The sequence below is a fragment of the Amblyraja radiata genome, chromosome 6 (genome assembly GCF_010909765.2).
Source record: "Amblyraja radiata isolate CabotCenter1 chromosome 6, sAmbRad1.1.pri, whole genome shotgun sequence".
NCBI classification, from domain to species: Eukaryota; Metazoa; Chordata; class Chondrichthyes; order Rajiformes; family Rajidae; genus Amblyraja; species Amblyraja radiata.
Genome location: NC_045961.1, coordinates 76,293,661 through 76,313,966, shown reverse-complemented (window position 1 = coordinate 76,313,966; position 20,306 = coordinate 76,293,661). Strand labels below are relative to the sequence as shown.

General features: G+C 41.6%; 1 protein-coding gene across 1 annotated transcript in view; it reads left to right on the top strand.

Annotated features, from left to right (window-relative positions):
- The window catches only part of pibf1 (progesterone immunomodulatory binding factor 1), a 105,698-nt gene extending 87,273 nt beyond the window's left edge, over nt 1-18,425 (top strand). The window contains 4 exon segments of the mRNA XM_033023027.1: nt 4,317-4,447; nt 6,750-6,834; nt 15,086-15,262; nt 17,665-18,425. Of these exon segments, the coding sequence (XP_032878918.1) occupies nt 4,317-4,447; nt 6,750-6,834; nt 15,086-15,262; nt 17,665-17,718 (447 nt within the window). The 3' untranslated portion in view covers nt 17,719-18,425.
- Nucleotides 18,426-20,306: the final 1,881 nt, after the last annotated feature.

Below are 20,306 nucleotides of genomic sequence, written 5' to 3'. Positions count from 1 at the left end.
AGGTTCTCGGTGGACACTGGGGCGGCGGTCAGCGTTTTGCCCCCCTCCGGTATGGACACGCGTGCTGGTAAGCGGGGTCCCCCCCTTTTAACCTTGCGAACGGCAGTTCCATCCGCACTTATGGCGTCCACTCGATCCCGATCATCTTTGGTGCATGCCACTTCACCTGGCCATTCATTGTTGCGGGCGTGGCCCAGCCATTGCTGGGTCAGATTTCTTGCGGGCGCAATCCCTCCTGGTAAACGTGAGAGGGCAACACCTTGTTCACACTTCGACGTTGGATGAGATCTCCGTGCGCCCTACTGCGTCCGCTGAACCAATCCACAACCCAGTGGCGGCGATGGACAATATATATACACAGATACTGGCCGAGTTTCCGGACATTGTCCCTCTGCAGTTCGACTCGGCCAGCCCGAGACATGGTGTAATGCACCATATTCTTAAATCGGGTCCACTGCTCCACGCCCGCAGGCTTGCCCCCGACAAGCTCCAGATAGAGATTTCGGAAAATGGAGGCCATGAGCATCGTCCAACGTTCCAACAGCCCATGGGCTTCCCCGCTGCACATGGTGCTGAAGGACTCCGGGGGCTGGAGGCCTTGTGGTGACTACCCCCGCCTGAAAGCAGCAACAACCGCCGATCGTTACCCTATTCCCCACATACAGGATTTCCCAGCCCATCTGGCCAGGGCTAAGCTATTTTCCAAAATTGACTTAGCCCGAGGATAAAACCAGATCCCCGTGCGATCGGAGGATGGCCCGAAGACGGCTATTATCACCCCGTTCTGCCTCTTCGAGTTCCTGCGGATGCCCTTTGGCCTCAAGAACGCCGCGCAGGCCTTCCAGCGCCTGATGGATACCGTGGGGCGCGGGCTCGATTTCCTGTTCATTTATTGGCTCGGGTGACAATTGGCCTTGGCTCGGGTGACAATGCTCGTACATCCGCAGGCCGACGCCCCTACAGCCCTTCCCGTGGATGCCTCGAACTCTGCGGTCGGCGGCGTTCTAGAGCAGTCAGTCAACAGCCATTGGCAGCTTCTCGCCTTTTTCAGCCACCAGCTCAAGCCTGTGGAACAGCGCTATAGTGCTTTCGACAGGGAGTTGCTCGCATTGCGGTGTGGCATTTCCGGTATTTCCTGGAGGGCTGGGATTTCGTAGCCTTCACGGACCATAAGCCCCTCACCTTCGCATTCGCCAAGGTCTCAGGTCCGTGTTCTGGCGCCAGCAGCGCCAGCTAACGTCTATTTCGGAGTTTACGACAGACATCCGACACATTGCCGGTAAATCTAACCTGGTTGCAGACGCCTTGTCCGGCCTGGCGATCGCAGCCATTCTCAAAATGGCCTCCGGAATAGACATTACCGCCTTGGCTGCGGCGCAGCTGGGGGACGAAGACATGCCGGCACACCGCACCACGATCTCGATGTGCCGTTGGGTCAATCGGGAACTTCTATCCTGTGCTACGTGTCCACGGGCCAGCTGCGGCCTGTTGTTCCAGCGGCCTCGCACCGTCGCGTGTTCGATGTCATCGACTGGGTTGCTCACCCATCTATCGGGGCCACGGTTGCCATGGTGGCCACGAGGTTTATATGGCACGGGCTGCGTAAGCAAGTCTGACACTGGGCCCCAAGCGTGCATTCCGTGCCAAACATCTAAGGTACATCGACACGTCCTGGCGCCGGTTCAAGATTTTGCGGTGCCACGCCAGCGGTTCGACCACGTGCAAGTGAACATTGTGGGGCCGCTGCCTCCATCCCGGGGTGTTTTGCACCTGCTAACGGTGGTGGGCCTCTTTACGCGGTGGCCGGAGGCCATCCCGCTAATGGACACTTCCACCCGGTCCTGCCCTCGTGCCCTTGTGGCTAATTGGGTGGCCCGCTTCGGGGTTCCTCTGGACATCACATCGGACCGGGGTGCCCAGTTCACTTCTGAACTGTGGTCCACCATGGCCCGCCTGCAGGGGACGCAGCTCCACCATTAGACAGCGTACCATCCCCAGTCGAATGGGTTGGTGGAGCAGTTCCACCGCCGTCTGAAGGATGCCCTGAAGACTCGCCTCACGAGCCCTGAGTGGATGGACGAGTTGCCATGGGTCCTGTTGGGGATTCGGACTGCCCCCAAGGAGGATTTGTCATTGTTCTCGGCGGAACTAGTGTATGGCACTCACCGTGGAGTTTTCCCCGGACGCTTATGGGTCCCGGGAACCGGCGTCATCTGTGTTGGTGCACTTGCGGGAGAGGGTTAGCGCCCTGGCTCGCGTCCCAACGTCTCGTCATGGGGTGGCCCCATCCCATGTGCCATCGGCGTTGGTGGACTGTCCATACGTCTTTCTGCGCCGTGACGCCCACAGGTCGCCCTTGCAAGCGCCCTTATGAAGGTCCCTTTCGGGTGCTGCAGCACGGGCACACGAAATTCGTCTTGGACATGGGAGGCCGGCAGGAAACTGTATCCGTGGCTCGTTTAAAGCCAGCCCATCTGAACCTGAGCAAGCTGAGGTGGCTCAGCCTCCCCATGCGGGCGCCCGCCGTCCCGGGTTCCCTTTAATTCTTCCAGACCGGGCAAGTTTCCTGTGCGAGAGGACGTATCTACGCAATCTGGCCACCTCGTTCGGCGTCCCGTCCGTTTTGGTGCCTCTGGTTCTAGGGGGGGGGTCATGTGGCGGCACCTGGTGGTAGGCCACGGGCAGAGCGAGCCCACGGCTCTGGAAGGAGGAGTTAGGTGTCTCGTTGTGGGAGGCGCAGGTCACGGGGTTGACCGATAGGGGTAGTTAAGGTCGGGCAACGCCCGTGCCCATTTGAGGAGTAGGGAGCTGTATCGTACAGAAATAAAACACGTCCCGAGCACACAACTTGTGTCCGGTTCATTTTTGGCTGTAACGTATAATATATCCAATAACATTTGTATGTTTTCTGGTTAACAGATAATATATTGCCTTTTAATTGCTCATGGGAGACTGATTATTATTTAGAAATGACAATTAACAAATGTCTATTTATGTATCTTGATGCATAGAAAATAACAACCCCCAGAAATTGCACTTTTTAATTCTATTTATTTGTTATTTGAGCCTGACAAATGTTATCAAAAATAAATAAACAGATGTATACTGCAAATACTTACACTATTAGCATTTTGTTGTGGACTGGTCAACATTGGCCACCAAAAGTCAGCATGGACTGATCTCTTGGCCCAGTGTCTTTCTCCAATGATATACAGATGCTCCTGATCTGAGTTTTTCCATAATTTTTATTTCAGACCTGCAATGTATGCAGTTTTGTTTTATTTTCACCATATTAAACAATACTACAACATTGAATGGAATTCTCGCAAAAGTAAACTCATTTTTCAGTATGTAGAACTCTTGGTGTTTGCAGCCAGGAGATGCAGAAATATGTCAAGTTTGGAATACAATGTGATTGTTTTCATGGACTAGTAAACCAGTCCTGAACCAGTGTTCTGGGGACATGTTCAGATCCCACCACTGCAGCCAGAGAATTCACATTCAGTTAATTAATTAAAAGCTAATGGGAATGAAATATTAATAATCCATCCAAAATCACCAATGTCCTTTAAGGAAACAAGTCTGCTGCCTTTACTCCTGTGATTCCAGATCCAGAGTAACATAGTTACTGTAAATCTAAAGAGTCCTCTCAAGTGGGTTAGTGGGATCACTAGTTCAAGTGTAATTAGAGATGGGTAACAAATGGCAGCCTTGCCAGCAGTGTCTGCATTCCAGAAATGAATATTTGAAATAAAAGGAGGAGGAGGAAGGGATGATACTTGAAGTGGAAATGGTTGATCATATAGGCAGGTGGGCTGGGAAGGAGATTTTATAAACCTTTTACAAAAGAGAGGCATTTCCGTTTTTCATTTAGTCCAGTGTTTGAAATTTCTCTTGTTTGAAAATCTTAAACAGTTTTGAAGTACAAGCCATTAATGCCTGATCATGTCATCATAGGTCAATCGCCATGTCAGATACTAAGCCTGCTTATGATGTGTGCGCTGCCAACCAAGAAAAAATAGAGTACTAATTAGGATTGTTTGATGGGCATGTTTTTTGATGCTAGGGCAAGATATTGATATTGTGTTAGCAATGCATGCAAGATGCATCTTTAAAATAGAACTTGCCATTTCTTTAGAATGTTAATTCAAAAGGATGTTTTGTAGATACTCTCAGTGGTTCTTCATCAAACAACCAGTCTGAAAATGGTGATTGTTTCGCTTTTATGTTCAAAGCTGTTGAATTTTAGGTGGTTGATGCGGTGAGCACTTTAGTAAAGGAAATTATAATCAGCATGTTTTTTTTTTTAATTACAGCTTACAAATGCAAAGTCTTTACTTGGTCAAGCTCAACAGCCTTACAGTTATCTTATTGAGACTGTTCGTCAGAGAGACGGTCTGATCCAGACATACAAACAACAGGTTTCACAACTTGAGAATGAAGTCTGGTAAATGTCAAGAATTATTAACGTAACCAGAACTACGGATAATATCTTTGAGTAAATATCCAAGAGGTTGGAAGTTTCAAATTGGTATTCTCTTGTTATGGAAAGTTTTGATTTAATAAATATGTAAAGGTGTTTCCACTTGAAGGGAGGTTTCAAATTAAGGGCCAAACAAGCATGTGACCAACTACCTTTTTTGAAGAAAGGTCACAATCCGAAACATGGCCTTTTTATGTCCCCCAGAGGTGCTGCCAGACCTGCTGAGTTACTCCACCACTTTCTTTTCTTGTAAACCAGCATCTGCAGCCCCCTGCATCTCTCCTTTTCCCAGTAATGTTAAGCATGTTTAACATGCACATTTGTTTAATATATGTATTCTTAATGTGCCTCTTTCCAGAAGTATATTACTTAAAACATCGATATTCACCATGCAGTGTTGGTCAGCTTACCCCACATATGAATAAAATATTAAGTCATATGTTAGTTATTCTATCATTAACTGAACTAATCCACATTTTTTTTAAATTGAGTTTGCACAGTCAACTATGGGATCTTATATAGACAGGTGTGTGCCTTTCCAAATCATGTCCAATCAATTTAATTTACCACTGGTGAACTCCAATCAAGTTGTAGAAACATCCCAAGGATAATCAATGGGACCAGGATGAACCCAAGCTCAATTTTGAGTGTCATAGCAAAGGGTCTGAATACTTATGTAAATGTGATATTTCAGTTATTTATTTTCAATTATTTTGCAAAAATTTCTAAACACCTGTTTTCGTTTCTTCATTCTGGGGTATTGTGTGAAGATTGATTAAAAAAATGAATTTAATCCATTTTGAAATAAGGCTGTAACAAATGTGGAAAAAGTGAAGGGTTCTGAATACTTTCTGAATGCACTGTACATTGTCAACACAAACAGCACAGAAGGGTTAATGACACTCAAAAGTTCATTGTCGGGAGCAAGTCATTAACTTAGCAATAATATTCTCCACCCAAAAAAGGGATCCGTATCGTTTTAGTTATTAAACCTACAACATTTACAAAATGGCTGCCTTTTATGCTTTTGTAGAAGGTCTACACAGCGTTCAGGGGCAGCACAGTAGGGCAGCGGTAAAGCTGCTGCCTCACAGCACCAGAGACCTGGGTTCGATCCTGACCCTGGGTGCTGTCTGTGGGAAGTTTGTACATTCCCCCTTTGACGGCATAGGTTTCCTCTGGGTGCTCCGGTTTCCTCTCACATGCCAAAGATATGCAGGTGTGTAGGTTAATTGTCCTCTATAATTGCTCTCTGTGTCAGATACAGAACAAATGTATGGGTGATCGATGGTCAGCGTAGACTCAGTGAGCTGAAGGGCCTGTTTCCACCCTGTATCTCTAATCTCAACACCTGGAGAAAAGGTGGTAATAACACAGACATGACGGAGGATCAACCTCTCCTGCCTCTCTCTTTTTCGCATGGCAGGACTGGAGACATGGCAGGTGGAAACCCTCAGCAGGTCAGACAGCATCCATGGAAAGAGAAACCGAAACATTTAGATTGAAGATTCTTTGACATCACAGTTGCGACCTGAAACGTCAAATATTTTTTCTCTATCCGCAGCTGTTATCTAATCTACTGAGATTTTGTGGCATTTCTGTTTATTTTGTATTTCCCCGGCATCTGCAGTTTCCTTTTGATTTTTCAAACATTAATGCTTGCTCTTCTACTCGGCCTGATGGCAAACTTTTGTTATCAATCAGGTTAGCTAAATTGTGGAGCTGATTATTTGGGGGTTTTTCATTTATTTCTGCAGGCCCCTCAGTCCTAACTGATGTAGTTATACGCATGACCTTTCAAATGCTGGGCAAATGTAGATATTAGAAAGTGCTGACAAGTAACATGGTGAACAGCAGAAAAAAATGAGTGTTTTCAGCATTTTGATGACAACACTATCAAAAACATTGTCAAGTTAACGTGAATCAGCAGCAAGTACATTCTCCATTAACCTAATTATGAAGAGCTTCACATTCTGCTTCTATACCTTGAGTATTCTCAAACTCCAGCCCCAGCAATGATTTCCAGCAGCTGTAGCATTGGTATTAATAATTAATCATTCTCCAAATGCTTTTTTTCTGTTCGTCAAGATAATCTTTTACTATAAAAATACTTGTAAAGTTAGTGTTCTGTATTAATCCTTGCAGCAATTTAGTGGTCACTGCATGGAATTCCCAGAACATGGTGAACTAACGACATTGAAAAATATCATTTGTTTAATAAATCATGATATCCTTCTGATGCTCAAGAGGTTTGTTTCCTTTTCAGTCAGTTAAAAAAAGAAAAGGCAGCTTTACTTCGCCTGAAGAACCAAATGGCAGCAGATCTAGAGAGACTCTTGAATCAGCGGGAGGTAATATTTCTTTATTACTGCTTAAAATGTTGGCTATGCAGTCACGTTGAAGATTTAAAACATAATAATATGTAAATATAATATATAATAATATAATATGTAAAACATAGTAATAAAATGACAATAAATTGTATCTATCTAATAATCTCTCCACCTCCTTTAAACATGTGCATCGTTCCACAACATTTGAACAAAAGCTACCCAGACTAAAAAGGCTTCCAACACTAAAATGGTGTCATAACTTGGTCTGGTCACCAGTTTCCACAGCCTTTTGATTTACAAATATTTAATCACAATATGTAAATGGTTACAGTACTTCATTTGGAATGGAGGGGAAACTGCATTCATGTTTCCTGACAAAGTAAGGGAACAGTGGAGCTGCCGTAGGAAATTATTTTAGACAATAGGTGCAGGAGTAGGCCATTCAGCCCTTCGAGCCAGCACCGCCATTCAATGTGATCATGGCTGATCATCCACAATCAGTATTATTACTTATTTTATTATTATTTTATTATTTATTATTATTTTATTACTACAATACTGACACTTCCTCAAAAAAATTCTCAATGCACTTCCAGGAAAATAAAAGGTTACATGCATAGGAACAGTTTTGTCAAATGCTTAATTAAGTACATTGGTTTGCAAGCTGTTGAAATCACAGAAATATCACCTTTTGAGGAGTAAATGAGTCTAGCAGGGTTTATCTTAGAAATTACTCTGGAATGTCAGTCTAGATTTTTATGCTCAAGTCACTGCAATGTGATTGAAACCACAACCCCTTAACTCAGAGTGAGAGTGCCACCAACTAAGCCACAACCAACTGTGGATATGTTGCAATAAAATCAGCCTATGAAATTTAAAAAATACATTTATTACTAATACACATAATGGAGTTGGATCAGCTAATACATGAAAATTCTTAATTATTCATTTCTGGATTTCACTTCAGCGTGAAATCTGAGCCTGAGCCATCAAAAGTCTCATGAAATATTTGAATTACTTTGCGGTCATTACTATCTGAAAAAGATTCAGCCAAAGGTCAGGACCAAACTGTTTTTTTCCCAAAATGGACGCTCACTATTTTGAAGGGGGAATAGGTGCCATTCAGCATGTTGGTGCACAGAAAATATATTAATTTAAAATACAGATGAATGGACAAATGAAATTAGTTGTAGGAAATTGATGGGGGCAACCAGTTTGTGTAATTTAAAGATGTTAGCAGAGGTTCTAGCCCAGCCTCTCCAGATGTCTGTGTAATGAGATTCAGCTGGCATGAAATTTGGCAGAAAACACACAGGGCATAATAGGAGTATTTGGCAACTTGATCTTTCTTCCTATTTTTACCTTAACCCACCAAACTGTTCTGTGCTTAGGCCATAAATCTTTTCAAGCCGTTTTAAATAATGTTACTTTGATCATTGGTTTATTTAGTGTGTGAAAATGCATGGTTTATATCGCAACATAATTACTTTTACACATAAAACTTCCCCAATGTATTTCTTTACAGTACTTTTGCATGCTGATCTGATCATCATCATGATCAACTATAGCTGTGGTTCTTAACCTTTTTGGCCCCACGACCCCATCAGACATTCCTGGTCAGTACCTTGACCCCCAAAACAAAATTTGAAAAAATACAGCCCGATTTATTAAAACATGTCTGCCAATACTCAGTCAATGGGATGGCTGAAATTGCTTTGCAGCCATCAGGTGATCAAAACAAGGACAAATGTTCGACAGGCAGCACCTCATGTCACCGTTGATCACAAGCCTATTGCTTGCCTTCATTTTCAGAGTTACCATGGTTGAGAATCCAGCCTCACAGCGATAGGTTGAGGAGGCCTGGACCAATAGGGTCAGAGTCCTGTTCGAAAGAACAGGGCAGTCCTTCACTTTCAGCCAAAATGTGGTGAGCTCTTGGTCCATGAAGTCACTCTTGAGCTGCGCATCTTCACAAATTCGGTAAAATTCAACCTTCGCAGCCACGACAGTATTGCTGATAGCGCCGTCTTCAACGGAAAAGGGTCGGATGATCCACTCATCACGAGAGCGGCCGTCCAGTCCAGGGAAGTAACGTTCGATGGCTTCGCTAATTGCCAGAAGGTGGGTTGAGCTCTCCTCATAGAAGTGGCATTCAGCATCTGGCGTAGCATCCAGGAGAGTCGTCATCGCAGGGAAGATAGTCGTGTCACCGTCCTGAACTCTTCTCTGGTAAAGGTGAATCTTCCTCCTGAATGCTGCCACTTTGTCACGAGCCGTGCGTAGCATTGGGAGGTTTCCTTGAAGTGACAGGTTCAAAGAATTCACCTCTGCGCAAAAGTAAGCCAAGTAACCAACCTTCATCACGAACAGTTCATCCTGCATCTTTTCATGATGCTGATTCACCTTCTCGGTACACCCTCTCTCCAAGAACAGCGCTATTTCCTCTCGGAGTTGAATCACACGATTGAGAACTTTACCACGCGAAAGCCAACGCACCACTGTGGGGAATATCAGAACAGTGAAATCGGCGGCCATTACTTCACACATTGCTCTGATGTTTCTTGAGTTTGTTGCTCTCCCACGGATGTGGTTCATAATCTTCACCACATCTAAAAACACTCCTGGAAGACCAGGGTGGAGAGTCTTCATCGCTAAAGCAATGTGATGTATCATGCAGTGGGTAAAGGAGGCATGGGGAGCGACATCCTTCACAAAGTTTTTGAGGCTGGATCTGCATCCGACGATGGAAGGTTCCCCATCTGTACACACCCCGACAAGTTGTTTCCAGTCAAGCTCATGTTTGATGAGGGCTTCCAGCATTCTGAACACGTCTTCTCCCCAAGTGGTAGTGGCCAATGGCTCAGAGAACAGGTACTCCTCCTTCATGGCTTCTCCATCGAGGTAATGAACGTAGACTAGCGGTTGGGAACATGAGGCAACATCTCTGGATTCATCCAGTTGCAGTGAATGCACTGGACTGCTCTTCACAGCGCTCAGTACTTGCAGCAGAATATCATTACTCATATACGACATTCGACTTTTGACTGTGTCATTCGAAAGAGAAATCTGCCTGAACTTGTTTGACTGCTGTTCCCCCAGCACCAACTTCGCTGTTTCGAGAAGGCGTGGCTTGATAAGCTCTTCACCGATAGTGTGAGGTTTCTTAGTCTGCTTCATTTTGACGAGCGCAGTGACCCGTCGAATCGATGTGGGAACCCTTGAGTGCGGCTTCTTTTCGTTTTTCCACGCCCTTCCCCACCAGGTCGCTGTAACAAGACTCCAAATGGATCTTCAATTTGCTGGGCTTCATGCACTCGTGGCTCAAAACCTTGGCACAGATAACACATTGCCAATGGATTTTTGAACAATGCTTGTGAAGCCGAACTTGTGAAATGCTTCACTATACGTGCGCTTCTTGGCAGACATGGTTCGCAACGCACACAGTTCGTGTGCGTAGACGTACACAAATACGCAAACAAAATACTGTGTGTGGTATGTACCTTTGTTAGGTTCCTAAAAATGGGCTAAACAAATTGATATGTTATTTATAACCCCTTCATGACCCATGGAAAAACCCCAAACGACCCCCAGGTTAAGAACCAGTGAACTACAGAAACATAGTAAAATAGGTGCCCTTCAATCTATTCAATATGATCATGGCTGATCATCTAAAATCAGTACCCCATTCCTGCTTTTTCCCCTATATCCCTTGATTCCTTTAGCCTAAGAGCTAAACTAACTCTCTCTTGAAAACATCCAGTGAATTGGCCTCTACTGCCTTCTGCGGCGGAGAATTCCCCAGATTCACAAATCTCTGGGTGAAGAAGTTTTTCCTCATCTCAGTCTTAAATTGCCTACTTTCTTAAACTGTGACCCCTGGTTCTGGACTACCCCAACATCAGGAACATTTTTCCTGCTAAACTCTTATCAAAGGCTTTTTGAAAGTCCAGGTACTCCACAACCACTGGCTCTACTTGTTGCATCATCAATTGAATATTGATTCTACTTGTTACATCCTCAAACTATTCCAGAATATTAATCAAGCATGATTTCCCCTTCATAAATCGATGCTGTCTTTTTTCTCTCTCCCTTCTTTCTTCAAAAATGGGGTTACATTGGCTACCCCCCAGTACACAGGAACTGATCCAGAGTCGAGAGAATATTGGAAAATAATCACCAATGCATCCACGATTTCTAGGGCCACCTTGAGTACTCTGGGATGCAGGCCATTAGGCCCTGGGGATTTATCTGCCTTCAGTCCCAAAAGTTTACCTAACACCATTTCCTGACTAATGTGGATTTCCTTCAGTTCCTCCCTCCCACTAGATCCTCGGTCCCCTAGTATTTCTGGGAGATTGTTTGTGTGTTCCTTAGTGAAGACAGAACCCAAAGTACTCATTTAACTGTTCTGCCATTTCTTTGTTTCCCATTATAAATGCACCTGTCTCTGATTGTAAGGGACCTACATTTGTCTTCACTAATCTTTTTCTTTTTAACATATCTAAAAAAGCTTTTAAAGTCATTTTTTTTATATTCCCTACAAGCTTTTTTCCATGCTCTTTCCCCCCCCTCTTAATTAACCCCTTTGTTGATTTCTAAATTTTTCCCAGTCTTCCGGTTTGCTGCTTCCACTGGCCAATTTATATGCCTTTTCCTTGGATTTCACACTATCCCTGATTTCCCTCGTTAGCCAGAGAAATCAAGCCTTCCCCGTTTTATTTTTTTGCCAGATAGGGATGAACAATTTTTGGAGTTCATCCATGCGGTCTTTAAATCTTTCTATCTTTAAATCAACTATCTTGCTTTCCAGAACAGCTGCTCTCCACTGACAGCTTTTTATATACCAGTCACTAAATGCCTGGTCACTTAACCAGACCACAGCACTAAACGACCAATTCCTACTTGTCTATTTTAAGCTTTATAATTAATACTTACATTTGAGTGATTGTTATGATGGATGTTTTTCATATAGAAATTATTCTTTTTTTTTTATAACTTTAAGAAAACTTATTTTACTGTTATTTGTTATTAATTAACATATGATGCCCCATAGTCAAAGATATAACCATATTCCCTCTAACAAAAAATACTCCAAATGCTTTTGAGTAAAACTAAGTATTATCTCGCTTTTTCAAAGTAAAGTTGGATTTTTTTAAATAGCGTTAACCCTTTAATTTCCTCCTGGAGGGTATCCAATTCTCAGGAGAGAAATGGCAAGAGAGTCTATTTTGTCAGCTGCCTGTACATTTTGCAAATATGAATGGAAATTAGAGGGAACAAGACTGTTCTCAATTTTGGGTGTAATTTTTTTATCTGAGAGAGAGCTTCGAACCACATATTCATGTCATCAATTCTGGCAAGGTCTTCTTCCACCTCTATTGCAACACCCGAACCACCCTCATTCAAACATTCTGCTGCTAAAGCATTCACCAATGTGTTTGTTCCCTTTCGAATTAACTAAAACAATACATTCTTGGCTGTATACCCTTCCCAATACTATGAGCTTGAGGTCATACTAATTATGCTCCCAGACTCCTAACTTGTAATAGTCATTAGAAACGGGAATAGTACCGGAGGATTGGCGTACTGCGCATGTTGTTCCATTGTTTAAAAAGGGGTCTAAGAGTAAACCTAGCAATCATAGACCTGTTAGTTTGACGTCAGTGGTGGGCAAATTAATGGAAAGGATACTTAGAGATAATATATATAAACATCTGGATAAACAGGGTCTGATTAGGAACAGTCAACATGGATTTGTGCCTGGAAGGTCATGTTTGACTAATCTTCTTGAATTTTTTGAAGAGGTTACTCGGGAAATTGATGAGGGTAAAGCAGTGGATGTTGTATATATGGACTTCAGTAAGGCCTTTGACAAGGTTCCTCATGGAAGGTTGGTTAAGAAGGTTCAATGGTTGGGTATTAATGGTGGAGTAGCAAGATGGATTCAACAGTGGCTGAATGGGAGATGCCAGAGAGTAATGGTGGATGGTTGTTTGTCAGGTTGGACGCCAGTGACTAGTGGGGTGCCACAGGGATCTGTGTTGGGTCCACTGTTGTTTGTCATGTACATCAATGATCTGGATGATGGTGTGGTAAATTGGATTAGTAAGTATGCAGATGATACTAAGATAGGTGGGGTTGTGGATAATGAAGTAGATTTTCAAAGTCTACAGAGAGATTTATGCCAGTTGGAAGAGTGGGCTGAAAGATGGCAGATGGAGTTTAATGCTGATAAGTGTGAGGTGCTACATCTTGGCAGGGCAAATCAAAATTGGACGTACATGGTAAATGGTAGGGAATTGAAGAATGCAGGTGAACAGAGGGATCTGGGAATAACTGTGCACAGTTCCCTGAAAGTGGAATCTCATGTAGATAGGGTGGTAAAGAAAGCTTTTGGTGTGCTGGCCTTTATAAATCAGAGCATTGAGTATAGAAGTTGGGATGTAATGTTAAAATTGTACAAGGCATTGGTGAGGCCAATTCTGGAGTATGGGGTACAATTTTGGTCGCCCAATTATAGGAAGGATGTCAACAAAATAGAGAGAGTACAGAGGAGATTTACTAGAATGTTGCCTGGATTTCAGCAACTAAGTTACAGAGAAAGGGTGAACAAGTTAGGGCTTTATTCTTTGGAGCGCAGAAGGTTAAGGGGGGACTTGATAGAGGTCTTTAAAATGATGAGAGGGATAGACAGAGTTGACGTAGATAAGCTTTTCCCACTGAGAGTAGGGAAGATTCAAACAAGGGGACATGACTTGAGAATTAAGGGACAGAAGTTTAGGGGTAACATGAGGGGGAACTTCTTTACTCAGAGAGTGGTGGCTGTGTGGAATGAGCTTCCAGGGAAGGTGGTGGAGGCAGGTTCGTTTTTATCATTTAAAAATAAATTGGATAGTTTTATGGACGGGAAAGGAATGGAGGGTTATGGTCTGAGCGCAGGTATATGGGACTAGGGGAGAATACGTGTTCGGCACGGACTAGAAGGGTCGAGATGGCCTGTTTCCGTGCTGTAATTGTTATATGGTTATATGTCTCATTCACTATTCACTCTAGTACTTGCTGATCTACATTGGCTGCTGATTAATCAGTGTGTCTTTTTTTAATCATTTGTAATCTCTTATTTTCAAATCACACGATCTTATCCCTTCCTATCTCCAACCTGATACACCTCTATAATCCTCCGATAAATGTCCTCTTCTATTTCTGACTATTAACGGGGTACTGAGTGTGGATGATCAGCCATGTACACAGTGAATGGCGGTGCTGGCTTGAAGGGCCAAATGGTCTTCTCCCGCACCTATTGTCTATTGTCTTGTTTAGAAACGTACAAAATTCTTAAGGGGTTGGACAGGCTAGATGCAGGAAGATTGTTCCCGATGTTGGGGAAGTCCAGAACAAGGGGTCACAGTTTAAGGATAAGGGGGAAATCTTTTAGGACCGAGATGAGAAAAACATTTTTCACACAGAGAGTGGTGAATCTGTGGAATTCTCTGCCACAGAAGGTAGTTGAGGCTAGTTCATTGGCTATATTTAAGAGGGAATTAGATGTGGCCCTTGTGGCTAAAGGGATCAGGGGGTATGGAGAGAAGGCAGGTACAGGATACTGAGTTGGATGATCAGCCATGATCATATTGAATGGCGGTGCAGGCTCGAAGGGCCGAATGGCCTACTCCTGCACCTAATTTGTATGTTTCTATGTCTGCTTATTGCCAAATATAATTGATCCACCTCTGGCAGTCATGTCATTTGTTGCCAAGTTCTTTGACTGTCTCTTCCTTCTTTAAGATTATTTAGTTTCTGTGGTAATATCACTCTAAATTATTTGGTTATATATAGTGTGTCTTATTTAGTAATATTCCTGCACAGCTCTTTGAATGATTTTCATTAGAGTGAATATATAAGTAAGATTAGGGAAAGTTGTTAGATATCACTGGAATTGGGTAATTCTGACCACATGCATTGTCATCTTGGCTCTTGGACATGGCTGCAGGAATTCCTTGGGGATTGGGGAAATATCTATTTCTCAGTAAATAAAAAAAATTGGTAACTTCATTTTGTTCATTTGTTGATAAAGGCCCCAAAACATTCAATCTGTCTATCTGATATCGGTTAATAAAAAATCCAAGGTCTATTTGTTCATTTAATTGCGGAGGCAAAGTGCAGATGTTAATTAGCTGTAACTGGTATAAAACCTCATAGACAGCAGAACCCTTTGTTACCTTACCTGTTTACAACTCATTTTACTATCAAATCCTGTTTTATTTTGCAGGAATTGGCAGTAATGAAGCAAGTTCTGATAACTTTGCGCAACAAGCAGAGTAATGGTGGTTTGCCAGGTTCTCAGCATGAAGGCAAAGTCATTCCTGTTGCCTCAACGTCTAAATTGTCTCGCGGCATTCCCCCAGAAGAGGAAGAAAACATCTACAAACCAAAACCAACAGTTTTTGTAAGTTGTCGTTGTCAGAAACAAATACTTACGATTAAGACTAGCCTAAATATTCAGTTATGCTGGAGAAGTGTGAAATGTAGGAAGACATCTGTTCAAATTAATTCTGACATCCAGTCATCATGCCCATATTTACAACAAATCATTTCCTCAAACCATGCCCTTATCAAACAAAAAACTACTGATCTAAATCTTGAAAATGTTAATAACAATCTTTCGAGTTCCAACTTTCCTGCAGCACCAGTGAGTAACTTGTTATCAAATTCTGAGATCATTTGTCTTGGCTTAATTTAGAGTCAGATTGTATACTTCGGAATCAAACATTTTTCTTGGGGGGATTTTTTTGCTTCATAGAGGCTTTCAATGGGGCTTTGTATTTTTCATAAAGGAATACGTGAGAAATGGAAATAAATCTAACGGTGCAGTGAATGTTTGCTTCTTTATTAAGGACATATTAGCCCTAGCTAGAAGCTATTATCACTGAGCGTTATCATTATGGTCAGTTTCCAACCTTGCCATGCCTTCGAGTTACGTGTGATGTATTTCAGACACTGTCTCCGTAAGAAATTATTGTGCTGCTTCAGACGTTACACAGCCGCTCATAAAGGCTAATAGGATGTCGCCAGACCCACAATTAGAGCACATGAAATAAGTCACATGCCACATGATACAATTTCACATAATTAAGCGTTTTCTTAAACTCTCAACACAAAATGAAATATGTACAAATGTGATCATTTTAACATCAGTCTCTGTTTAATTTGTTGATCATTGATCATTAGTTATATCTTTTAAGGGTGTCAGAATCTAACAATTTGTTTTGCACACACTTTATTGAAAGGTGGGAATATTACACAATTAAGAATAAACAGATTTATTTTAGTAGTTAAAGGATCTGATGATATTCTCTTAACAGGCAGAATATATTTTTGAGCAGTTCCATTCATATTTTGCAGGAATCTCAAGATACTGCACAGAATTTCAGAGTCAAGTAGACTCAAATAATTGAGGAGAACTCTGATGGAAAATATAACTGAACCTGGTTCCTAGATAGCAATGTATTGGTTTACTAGCAGTATCAAGGTAGTTTAATTGAAGGTACCAATCTGACATCCAAATCAAAAGCAAAATACTGTGAATAGTGGCAATCTCACATTAGAACAGAAAATGTTGGAAATACTCAGCAGATGAACAATATCAACAAAATCAGTTATGAATTCAGGCAGAATGACTTTTCCATAGGAAAAAGTTTTCATTTTACTCCAGCCAATCTTTATTATGAAGATATTAATGAAGGCATCGAATAAGTGACATGTCTTATTAGAACTACTTGCTTCTTAGAATTCATGTGTACATATGGTTTAACCTGAAGATTACTTATGTATCTTTAGTCCACATATTAGTCAAAGGATATGAGCTTAGCTATGAAGCCACCATTTCCTGTCCATCTCTAAGGCCCTACCTAGGCTTTATGGAGATGGCTATTTCCATAGCTTTGGGCCCGAGATGTCAGTGCTCCAATCCAATTGCCATTCCCTTCTCCCACTCCCCATTGAGGAGCAACGACTGACAGATGAAGAAGAGCAGCAGTTGTTTCACTGCAAGAGACACAGGCCAGACCAAGTAAAGACGGCATATTTCCTTTGGGTATTTTTTCAACATCCTTATTGAATATTTGTCATATGACTGATTGTTGGTATTCCAAATTAGAGTAATGGAGCTGTACAGCGAGAAAACTGGCTCTTCAGCCCAACTCATCCATGCTGATCACGCACCCAAGCTTGCCCATTTCCCTCCAAATATTTCCTATTCATATACCTGTTCATGTATCTTTTAAATGAAATAATTGTATCTCCCTCTAACACTTCCTCTGGCAGCTCATTCCATGTATACATCACCCACAGTGGGAAAATATCGCCCCTCAGTTCTCTTTTAAATCTTTCATCTCTGACTTTAAATTAGTGCCCTCTAGTTTTAGACTCGCCTATCCTGGAGAAAAGGCAGTGGCCATTCACCTCCTCAGTTTAGTGGTATCCTCTTTCCAAGTACTCTTCCAAATCCTTCCACAGTACTCCAAATGTAGTTTTACTAATGCCTTCTAAAGTTGTAACATGATGTTCCAAATACTCAGTATCCTCACCAAAAAAGATAGGCTTGCCAAAAGCCTTCTTCACCACCCCTGTTTACGCATGTCTCTGTTTTCAAATTTAGACCTGCACCTTTGGGTTTCCCTCTTCTGTTAACATTTATATAATTTAATATGATATAATACAATGTGATCCTTAAAAACAAATTTGGGAACTCCTTGATAATTGGTTGATTACATTTTGTACTTGGGGATCACTTTATAGGAAATGGCTTTTTCTACTGTTCCTTTTTTTAAAATTATTTTTACCTTGCAGACAAACAGAGAATGTCCAGCCTGGTACACGAAGCTGAAGCAGAAGAGTACCTGATCTTTTCATGTACTGTTTAAAGAATTAAAGAATGTACACTTCATTATCGTACTGATTTTCTGTGGCACAACTTGAGTTTTTCAATTTGATTGCTGTGAATCTAATTATGTGTTATTTCTGAACCACTCAAAGCACATTTACAGTAAATGGTCACGTTAACCTGCATTTATGGTATAAATGCATTCTGTATCTGGCGTGAAGGCCTGCTTGAAACCAGAGAGAAGTAAATTGAATGTGGTCTACAATTTCATTTCGCTTCCCAGCTGGTTCAAGCCAGTAACACCCAATTTACACAGCAAGTTTAGCACTGAGGTCTAAATCATTTTGTACTAATGCTATATTTTGTAACGTTCAAGACAAATTATCAAAAATGATTGCAGTAATTTTATTGAAATGGATAACCAAGTTATATTTTGTGATCCTGCACCATATAAGTTTGAAAACAAAATGATGATTTTTTTAAAATAATTTATAATAAATTATTTTACATGTGTGCAGTGCTTTACCAACTAATTTATCTGTGGAGAAATACAGTTAGCATCTCATTGTAATTTAAAGGTATTCTCATCTGTAACAGCTGTGCAGGAGTTCAGTGTTTTACTGGGTGTTCGAAGTTGCATATCATATGTGTGAATTATATTGTACATAGCAGTGTTTAATTTATTAGAGACTTCACATTAAAATTTCATGTTTTTAAATTCAAGCTATCTGCCCGTTTCCTCTTTCAGTTAAATAGTTTGTCTCTTTGCTATCAGTTGCTCTAAACACTTTGCTTACTTCAATGCACACCTTAATCTTCTAATCAATGTAATCATTGAATGAATGAATCAGTCTGATAAACTTCCGCACGTTTGATGTTTGCACCTTTTGAATACCAGAAATTATACGAGTAGTTTTGGAATAAAAACAGAAGTTACTTGACATAGTTGGGTAACATCACAGAGAAAGGGACTGATCACTTTAGATTAAATTTAAGGACATTCTATGCCAGGGATAGGGCCAGACAAAAAACCTAAGAGTTAACAATGTGGGAGGTGGATGAGAATGGATCAGAATGCCTTAAATGTGGCTTGCTGCCCAAACCCACCAACCATGGGGCACTCCTGCCTGCACTAATTTGATCCATGAATGAGGCTGACCACCTGTACCTGAGATGGTAGAACAGGCTCCGTACTTTAAACAGGTCTCAGACACGGTCGTGGAACACCACCTGCCTTTATCAACTCACTGTTGCCAAAGAACTTTGGAACAGATTGTTTTTGTTAAAGAAATTTTAAAACTGTTCAATGGAGTTATAAAATATATAAAATGAAAATTAAATTAAAATCCATCTAAAAATGATAAATAAAATAATCAAACATTTCTCTTTCTTCATTCACTTGGTGACTTGAGTGATGAGCATTGAGTCATAGTTATGCCATTCATTATGAACTTACCTGATCCCACAAGAAATATTTGGAAGCATCATTGCACACTTGTTTCGTCTCAAAGCCATCATTTTATTTTGTCATTCGTAACCAAACAACTGCAATGATTCAGTCATTGACTCTCTGTGATCGATTCACTTTACCATTGTTTTTCTGTAACTACAATGTAGAATTAAGCACTAGCCAGAGGCTCACTTCTTTGAATTACTTCCAGCAGCTGGATTACCAAAGTACCAGTTAGTAGGCTTTGCCACCACCAACACTTTAACCTTTGATATTCTGTACAGGCCGTTGACGAACTCATAGCCAGTTGAATTTCCCATTGCTTAGTCACCGATGTTGGAACAAAATTCTGATCAAGTGTTTAAATGGTCCCCTAGTCCATTTGGACATTATCAGCGTCCATGCATTCATTAATGTCATACTCTACGGTGTTCACACCTATTATTAAACAAAACAAAACACCCTTGCCACTCATGAGGGTGATATCCATTCCCATGTTTGAGGAGTGTCCCTACCAGAATCTCCTTATCTGTGCTGCCCCTTTATACGTCTCAGTTTTCATGTTTTGACCTCAAGCCAAAACTTTCACTTTCCCTACCTAAACTACTGAGAGTTCACAGCGTTTTCTGTTTATCAGCACCTGTATGTTTTGACATGCATTGATAACTTAATTTGTTTCTGCAGGTAACAAATTAGAAATTTGTCCTATTTATTATTACAGCAGTTTATATTAGGGCACAGACAAAATACACATGCCTTGGTTGTCTGAATATGTTTACTGCAAACAGAAGCCACAATTAGACTTGTCTGGAATGTATCCCTGGTAACTATTTGAAGAATCAATCCTGTTACTTGGAAGCAAGCTGTTCTGTAGATTCTATGGAGCCAGAGTAATTTTTTTAGTCTAATGTCCATCAACTGCAGACAAGGTACTATGGTGGATTTGTGTCTATCATCTGTTATTAGATTGTCTGGCTAAATACTGGCATGTTGCACCTTTTGTCTGATAAAAAGCTTCTAAATTTCCAGTAGTGTTCATGGAGAGGGATTGAGCTCGGAACAGTACTCACAAAACAGGAAAATAAATCTAGCCAATTTCCAACAGAGGGGCCATGTGATAAAAATGTCTTGAAGGCTGGTGAAGAAATTAAACTTAAT